Below are 10,109 nucleotides of genomic sequence, written 5' to 3'. Positions count from 1 at the left end.
AAAGGCATCAACGGCGGCAACAAATCAAACGCAGAATATGGATTATTTCCAACTGCAATGTCCAAGTGGCACAGCCCCACAGCCTTGCCTATAAAGCAACTAACGCCGCTGCCAAAACGGCCTTCCTTTACTTAGTCACTGACTATCTAATATTCAGCCAAATAGAAAGGTGCTGATTGCTTGTTAAAACACAGCTGTGATTCATTGAGTTGTCCCTAGACAGTTGTTTCCCGTGTTAGATTCCTTCAACTTTACAAAAAGTGTGACCCTTTTTTCCCATTATGAAAAGGCACAAATAGAAATTGTTGCCCATCCATATTCATATACATTAATATGATTCTCAGCGCGATTATATCTTCTTATTTTATTTAATGTATCCAAAGGAAAATGGAAAATAATATTGTTATTCTAACGTCGAATCAATAAAAGAATTTTCCATACGTAAAACATTCAGTATTTTAGGAGCCTTTGAGAATCACTCGTAGTATTTGTATAGGTCCAAATTTGCTAACCACGGTAACGAATAAGCAAGACAAAAGACGGGGTCGACCACGACACAACGCCTGAAGGTCGTCCTCATAAAGGCCGACACTAGAAGCGGGCAGCTGAGATAGGATAGTAACGGTAGCTTTAATTCAAAAGTAGGCATAAAAAATATTCCTTTGGATATTCTTTATGTTGTACTTTTTAGGATTTTGGGGGAATGTCCCTTATAAATAGGAAGAGAGAGGGAACAAAAGGGGGATCAGCCTTTTGGAACTAGAACATATTATAAAAGTTGAAAGAAGAATATACAGGAGAGTTGTCTCATTCATTTATTCAAGCACATGTTGTTCAACCTCTATCCATAAATCTCGAGATCCCATATATACTCCAACGGCTCTCCTTTCCACGTGGTCTTCAGAAGAAAGGAACCTCCCAATCATATAATTGGGTGATAGTTCCTTTCCCCCTATCATCTTTGTCCGTATTTACATTTATGCTATTACATGCACTATCAATCATAGCAAATTAATTTCGCTGTTTAATGTTCCTGGAATCTATCCGTTATATAAGGGCTTTATTTTATTTGATCTAGAATTTAGTAGATACAACTAAGATTCACCCCATCAAACTTATCATTAATTGGTTTAGCATTTATTTTCTCAAACAATTTGGCGCCGTCTGTGGGGAGTTTTTAGTTGAATATATAGTTCTTTCTAGGTAAAAAAAAAAGACGAGAAAGACAACCATCTTTTCTTTGTTTGCACAAACTAACGATGGCAGGAAAAGAAGATGCAAGACTGAAAGCAATAGCAGGCGTCACTACCAACATTCTGAACACCATCAACGAAGATGGTAGAGGAGACAACGAGAACGTGACACCAAACGCCACGGCCAGGCGAAGTGCTTCACCCCCTCCCCCTCACGAAAGCGTATCAGCTTCACGCGAAAGGGGAGCCTTCACATCCACAGCTGAAGAGGTACCACCGGCAGTGAAAAAGTTACTGGAAGAGTAGCTGACAAGCACCCTAAACAATATACTCGATAGACTCGTTTAAAGGGAGAACAGAAACACCACGCAAGCAAAATTCCACAACAACCACTGGCGAATAGCCCGCACCTCAAACAGATATCACTTACACCACTGTTGATGCAGGTAACGATGCACTTGCAGCCGTATTAAAGAAAATGGAAGCAATGAAAAACGAAAACAAGGCGCTCCGCGATTGTTGCGGCCAAACGCACACGCAAGTATACGCGGTCGTCAAGTAATAAAGTGACTAAAAGTCGGATGTCGAACCCACGAGGACTTATGATCAACTATTAACTAAATTAGACTATCCTAATTATCTATACAAGAATTAAACCAAGAAGTATTTGATTCTAAACTAATTAAAATAAATAAAAACAAATAATGATCTTTGGACAGAGAAAGAGCAGATTTTTATGACATCAATGTAATGAAAACGATCTAGGGTTATGGGCTATCTAACATTCCTATTGTATTCTTCAATTGAATTAACTAACTAATTTATCTAGTTTATTGGTTGACATGGTTAATATTGCTCATAAGAATCTGTTGAGTTCTTACTCGCCTATTCAAGCTAACCTAACTCCTATATGTCTATGGAATTAGAATCAACAAGAATGCATTTATAATTCCTGTAAATCAACCAAGCAAGGCAATTAGGTATATGTCTATCCTAACCGCGAATCCGTTCCCCGATGCCCAGGTTCAAGAACTTGATCTACTCAATCCTATATGCAATCTAGAATTCCCACTTTCGAGTTCAACTCTAGATTCGTAGATAGTATTCAATTGGTGATCAAGCAATCAAATAATTAAGTGCAAGATTGAATAAATAAACCAATATGATAAACTAAGAAATCAAAATCAATATCCGAATAACAATAGTCATGAAAAAACACAACCCTAGAACGTGAAGTTTAGCTCCACAAAGACATGGTAGCAAAACAACAAATCATACAAAGAAACATAAAAAGACTAAGTTGGTGGAAGAAAAGATGAAACCCGGCCTCCACGGCGGCTCTGTGCTTGTGTTTTCCTCTCAAAAACGTCCTCCTCCCTCAAAATACCGTTTTTCCATGTATATATACCAAGTAGGGTTGGGCCCAAACAATTATACCTTCTCCAATGTGAAAAAGGACATTTTTCCCGGGTGACTAGCGCGACTTCGCGCTAACTTCGCGCTAGTTTCCTGACATTCTGCTTCTAGCTTCTAGACTAGCGCGACTTCACGCTAACTTCGCGCATTTTTCACCCTGTTCCGTTCCGAATTTGGAACAACGTAAAGCATGAAAGTTGTAGCCCTTTGAGTTAGCTTTCCAACCATATATTGTGGAGCTAAAATGGAGTTCTGAGCAAAAAGTTATATCTATTTTATTATACAGTGCACAATATGCCTACTGGAGTCTTCGTTCGCTCTAACTATCATCCGTTGACCCCCAAACACGATCCCGGCTTAATTCCTTGAACTTTTACTCAAACTTTAAAGCTCCAAATCACTTGAATTCATTCCATAACATCTATATAGCTCGGAATCACTCCTACAAGGTATAAAACACACCATTAGTGCAAGACACTAGCGATTAAAGCTCAAACTCAATTAGGCATAAATATAATACAATTTAGCATTAAAACATCAAAATGTAAAGTAAGTAATGCACTAAAAATATGGAATTATAGCCAAACATCACTACCCCACACTTAAACGTTGCTCGTCCTCGAGTCAACTAACAATTCACACTATCCTTGTGCACTTTGTTTTTACACAATTGAGGCACACTACACCAATGACCATGGTTGATAGCAACAATTAAACATTAGCATATACACTTACCTTTTTCTTATGCCAACTTCAAAAATATTCAGACAAAGACAACATGCTCATAACAATCCTAGCCTCACAAACCGAATCAATGTCACAATGTACTCATGGCTTGAACACCCAAAATCATAGAGAGAGCTAATAATGTTACCTATCCCTCGTGTAACCATGTGCCCTCACAACAAAAGCAAAGAGAGTAAAATCAATCCACACATTCAAATCTCATGCTCACATATATCAAAGAAAATCACTCACTCTCACAAAAGAAGTCACATGCATGTAATTGGTACCATAGGCTTGCCCTTAATGTAAATCTCTACTAATGTAGGCTCGCTCGATCTAAAATAAATTAGGTCTTTTTCATGGTTGTAATGTGGGCTAAGGGACGGGCAGGATATATTTAGCAATAGTGACTAACCCTCCTAAGCACTTTAACACACCACATAATCAACTTTAAGCGCAAATTCTTCAATCCACTTTACTTTCACAAACAATATCACCCCAAAAATACTCCCTTCTTCTTTAAGCACTACATTAATTCATACCCACTAGCAGGAACAAGACAACAATGTATTCATCTCTATTTTTTTTTTCCAGATTATTCTTTTTTTTAATTTCCGCTAGTGGTGTATTATTTTACAAAACAAGTGCACCTTTCTTCCTTTTATTGGCTCCACTCAAAAGTCACCCCACTCTTAGTTCCTTCTTACTTCTTTTAGCGCTCATCTCACAATTAAAAGTGCTTTAAGAGGAAAAGGGATCAAAACAATGTCAATTAAGAATAAAAAGGGTATAGGCTTGTAATGTGGGTGCCAAATAAAAGTCTATAGGCTCAAAAGGGTTAATTAGGGATAAATTTTATTTATGATAAGCAATAAGCTCAAAAAGATCAAAGAAAGCCTAAAATTATTTTTCAAACCGAACATCACCTAAAATTTCGCTTCAACTCACATACCGAGCAAGTTCTAGACACAAGTACAATACATAGACTATACAAAAATCTCACCACACATGGCACATGACTTACTAAGAACGGTCTCATTCCGACTCTCAAACAAATGCAAGTATTCACGGAGCCACGAGATATTAAGCATGAAGCACAAAGTGAACACAAGTCAAGATAACGAGACATAGGCATCACAAGACATGCTATCGAACTAAGCAAGGCATCATCAATAATTTCAAATCATAGGGAAGATACTACGCATGCCAAATCCTAAATATGTTACTATCAAACAAGTCAAGGGCACCTACGTTCATCATTCTTCCTCCATTTATTCCCTAAATTCTAATCTACTCTAAAAAAAAATACTACTACCCGGTTCAAACTACATCCCATGGAAAAGAACCGTTGCACAAAGAAAAACCATGAGGGATTATTGCTACCTAAAAAAATAAAAGACACATTTTTGGATTTTTTCTATTTTTTCATTTTTTTATTGGACCTTAATCCCTCAAGAAAGCTGTCCACAAAATCCATCGCCGGGAAAAGTCCAAATTTCTCGAAATTTTTGTTGTTTTTTTTTAACAAAAATTACTACACTAAGAACGAGTACTATAACTAAGCTAACATAGAACAGAAAATCACTCAGACAATCTCCTTACCCCACACTTAAAATTATGCAATGTCCTCAATGCACACTGTAAATAACAAGAGGGTAAAAGAGACTCCCTGGTAGGCCAAAGGCCGAAGCATTAGCAGCTCACGGGATACTCAGACTTCTCCCAGGTACAGTCCTTTATGCGGGAACCCCACACTTAGTTCTAACCACATAGCTCACTTTTGCACACTTTCTGTGGATTTGCTCCCTATGCTCAAAATCCTACAAAATAAAACAACACTACAAAAATAATACAATAAGAAAAAGATCAAAAATAAAAAGAAAGCAGTAAAGCTGGGTTGCCTCCCAACAAGCGCCTAATTTAACGTCGCGGCACGACGTGAACCAATTTTTGTCTCCACCTTGAACTTATGAATTGTACCCCTAACATGGCATCCAGTCTATGGCTATGCTCCTTTGGTGGGGCTACAAAGATAACCAGGCCAAGTAATAAATTTTTCTTTCTGCACTTCTCGGCCTTTAGATGAGGAATGTAATTTTCGCTTTTTGGCACAACAAATTCAAGAATATAGGCACTCTCTTCCTCACTCTTTGACCCCTTCATTGGCTCAGATGGCTCGATTACTATCTTACGATCTAAACACAATGTGGAAAAATGATTGGAATGAGGTCTAATGCGCTCTAACTCATGAATTTTACTACTATTTGCATCCCCATATTTACACACACTCAAGTCTCCCAAAGTAATGTTATCTACTCCCTCACATGACTCTAGAGCACTCTTCTCAATATTGGCATCCTCAAGAAAAACATGGTCTAATGATTGGTATTCTCGTTTTAGCTCCTCAATTTGGTCTAGAAGATTTTTTTCAGCTTCACACAACTCATTATTAAATTATTTGGCGTTATACGCATCAACCTTTGTGCTCAAATCTGCATCTAAGTTATGCACAGCCAAGCTAAAATTATCAATTTTATGTGCAAGTTCATCTCTATCCTTAGACCAATCATTCACCAACGTTGTTAGAAGACAACGTCGTTCCTCATATTCCCTTAATCGTGAATATTCTTCCCAATACCAACCCTTACTCCCATATTCAAATTCAGACCTCCAAGAAGTCAGGCCATGACAAGACCAAAAATACGAGCCATAAAAGTCTTTTGTCAACCAAGAGTCTTCATCAATAGCCTTACCTCCGTATATTTCATCCCCAGATGTCATGCTGAGAGAACTAGGAACACACTAAGAGAAAAATATCAAATATTTGTAAAAATAAAAGTATATACCAAAAAAGGATAAAATTTAAAGTCTAATCTAGAAAAATAGTTAATTTCTAAGTCCCCGGCAACGGCGCCAAAAACTTGTTGCGGCCAAACGCACACGCAAGTATACGCGATCGTCAAGTAATAAAGTGACTAAACGTCGGATGTCGAACCCACGAGGACTTATGATCAACTATTAACTAAATTAGACTATCCTAATTATCTATACAAGAATTAAACCAAGAAGTATTTGATTCTAAATTAATTAAAATAAATAAAAACAAATAATGAACTTTGGACAGAGAGAGAGCAGATTCTTATGATATCAATGTAATGAAAACGATCTAGGGTTATGGGCTATCTAACATTCCTATTGTATTCTTCAATTGAATTAACTAACTAATTTATCTAGTTTATTGGTTGACATGGTTAATATTGCTCATAAGAATCTGTCGAGTTCTTACTCGCCTATTCAAGCTAACCTAACTCCTATATGTCTATGGAATTAGAATCAACAAGAATGCATTTATAATTCCTGTAAATCAACCAAGCAAGGCAATTAGGTATATGTCTATCCTAACCGCGAATCCGTTCCCCGATGCCCAGGTTCAAGAACTTGATCTACTCAATCCTATATGCAATCTAGAATTCCCACTTTCGAGTTCAACTCTAGATTCGTAAATAGTATTCAATTGGTGATCAAGCAATCAAATAATTAAGTGCAAGATTGAATAAATAAACCAATATGATAAACTAAGAAATCAAAATCAATATCCGAATAACAATAGTCATGAAAAAACACAACCCTAGAACGTGAAGTTTAGATCCACATAGACATGGTAGCAAAACAACAAATCATACAAAGAAACATAAAAAGACTAAGTTGGTGGAAGAAAAGATGAAACCCGGCCTCCACGGCGGCTCTGTGCTTGTGTTTTCCTCTCAAAAACGTCCTCCTCCCTCAAAATACCGTTTTTCCATGTATATATACCAAGTAGGGTTGGGCCCAAACAATTATACCTTCTCCAATGTGAAAAAGGACATTTTTCCCGGGTGACTAGCGCGACTTCGCGCTAACTTCGTGCTAGTTTCCTGACATTCTGCTTCTAGCTTCTAGACTAGCGCGACTTCGCGCTAACTTCGCGCATTTTTCACCCTGTTCCGTTCCGAATTTGGAACAACGTAAAACATGAAAGTTGTAGCCCTTTGAGTTAGCTTTCCAACCATATATTGTGGAGCTAAAATGGAGTTCTGAGCAAAAAGTTATATCTATTTTACTAGACAGTGTGCAATATGCCTACTGGAGTCTTCGTTCGCTCTAACTATCATCCGTTGACCCCCAAACTGAACTTTTACACAAACTTTAAAGCTCCAAATCACTTTAATTCATTCCATAACATCTATATAGCTCGGAATCACTCCTACAAGGCATAAAACACACCATTATTTCAAGACACTAGCGATTAAAGCTCAAACTCAATTAGGCATAAATATAATACAATTTAGCATTAAAACATCAAAATGTAAAGTAAGTAATGCACTAAAAATATGGAATTATAGCCAAACATCAGCGATCAGATGAGGGAGCATCAAGAAAGGGTCGATAAGATACCAGGTGCCCCAAAGTTGCTGCCAAAGGGAGATGTTGGTCGGTTGGTCGAACAACCATACAGCGAAGAAGCAGCTCCATATGCCATTCCCAAAACCTTCAAAATGCCACCGTACCTGAAGATATACGACGGTACTACAGACCCCGAGGATCACATCATCCACTACGTCACAGCGGTGAAGGGCCACGACCTTTCAAAAGAACAAATACCATTAGTGCTACTGAAAATTTTTGGCGAAACCCTGACGGAGGGAGCCTTAACATGGTATTCACAACTGCCGGCGCGGTCAATAGCAATGTTCGAGGAAATGGCCGATAAGTTCTTCACTACCCACGCAGGGGCTAAAAAGGCTGAAGCTAGGGTGAACAACATATTCGCCGTTAGGCAATCGCCTGGCGAAGGACTCAGAGACTTCCTCGCCCGATTTAACAGAGTGAGAATGAGCCTGCCAAATGTATCGGAAGGGATGGCGGTAGCAGCCTTCCGGAACGGGTTGAATAGGAACGGGTCAAGGGCAACCAGAAAACTACTGAGCAGGCTCATGAAATACCCTCCCACCACTTGGGAGGAAATTCACAATGCCTATTGCGCCGAGGTAAGAGCCAACGAGGACGACCTTAACGGTCCAATCCAACGGCTAACATCAGTTCAAACAAAGCCGAGGAAAGATCGTTGCAACGACGGTCGAAGAGATCAGTCAGGCCCCCGTCTCAACCGAAAAAGACACCATCCCTACGTCAGAACAGCCATCCCACCATCTCCCCGACATGCAGAAGGGCCACCCAGGCCGCATACAGGGACTCAACGAAACAAAAGAGGTATGCCTCCACTCTTATCCGCTCACAATTTATGTGTTTCCCCTTCAGAAATAGTGTACGCATTAGAGAAGCTTGGCACAAAGGTGAAATGGCCATAAAAGATGAAGTCCGATCTAAGTACACGAAAGTCGAACGTCCTCTATGAATTCCACCGGGAGCGGGGTCACAAGACTGAGGACTGCATAGCTCTACGACAAGAGGTAGTAAACATGCTGAACCAAGGGCACCTGAAGGAACCGATGAGCAACCGTGGGTGAGCCAATTTCGGCCGCAAGCGAGAATAACACCAGGGACCTCTAAAGCCGCCGTCCCCCGCTCGCACCATTCAAATGATCATCAGCAAAGGCGATGAAGCAGCTGTCAACCACGTGAAGTTTACAACCACACACAAACTCAAGCGATCGATCACGCACGAACGATACGACGACTTCAGAGACAGTATCATCTTCGATAAGTCAGATACCAACGGTTTGACTTCCCCTCATTTCGATGCTCTTTTTATTACTTTACGTATTTCAGATACTGATGTGAAAAGAATAATGGTTGACAACGGAAGCGGCACGTGTATTATCCACCCTCGAGTCCTCATACAAATGAGACTCGAAGACAGGTTGTACCGCGTTGCATAACGCTAACGGGTTTTAATAATGCAGTTGAGCAAACATCCGGGGAGATAATGCTGCCCATTTTGGCCGGGGGTGTCACTTTGGAAACAACGTTCCACGTCATGAACCAGGATACAACTTACAACGCCATCATAGGGCGGCCATGGATTCATGCCATGAGAGCCACACCGTCCAGCCTATACCAAGTAATAAAGTTCCCTACTCTATGAGGAATATTCAGCATCCGAGGTGAGCAACGTATCACCCAAGAATGCTATTGCATCGCCCAAGACCACACATACACCCAACAACTAAAAGGAGCAGGCTCGGAAGCATAGCAATCACCGAAGTCGGGGATCGGACCCGATATGCAGACAAACGTCATCAGGGACCCCGACACCGTGGAAGCTGCTGAATCAATGATAGATGATCTTGATCCCGTCCAACTAGATAGCAGAGACGTCAACAAAAAGGATTACATCGGACACAAGCTCTCAGAACCAGGTAAATTTCATGAATTTTTAATTGATTACGCCGATTTGTTTGCTTTCTCCCATGCAGATATGCCAGGCATCCCAAAAGACATTGCCACCCACAAGATATGTCGACCCGCTTTATCCACCAGTGCGGCAAGTAAGAAGAAAATTCAACGCCGCAATCAACGAGGTTGTTAGTGATGAAGTAGAAAAGCTACTCGCCAACGGTTCCATCGGGGATCAAAGTATCCCCAGTGGGTCGCCAATGTGGTCATGGTATAAAAGAAAAACGGGAAATGGCGGATGTGCGTAGATTTCAGAGACCTAAACAAAGCATGCCCAAAAGACTCCTTCCTATTGCCTCACATCAACCAGCTCATCGACGCAATGGCAGGGCACGAATTGTTAAGTTTCTTAGACGCCTACTCAGGTTACAACCAAAT

General features: G+C 40.0%; 1 protein-coding gene across 1 annotated transcript; it reads left to right on the top strand.

Moving 5' to 3' along the window:
• On the top strand, window positions 7,736–9,864 carry LOC109234644. Its single transcript, XM_019400713.1, has 3 exons — window positions 7,736–8,281; window positions 9,565–9,694; window positions 9,752–9,864. The coding sequence occupies exons 1-3, from the start codon at window positions 7,736–7,738 to the stop codon at window positions 9,862–9,864; spliced, it is 789 nt and encodes a 262-aa protein (XP_019256258.1).

The sequence above is a fragment of the Nicotiana attenuata genome, chromosome 11 (genome assembly GCF_001879085.1).
Source record: "Nicotiana attenuata strain UT chromosome 11, NIATTr2, whole genome shotgun sequence".
Lineage (NCBI taxonomy): Eukaryota > Viridiplantae > Streptophyta > Magnoliopsida > Solanales > Solanaceae > Nicotiana > Nicotiana attenuata.
This window is presented reverse-complemented; position numbering and strand designations above follow the sequence as displayed.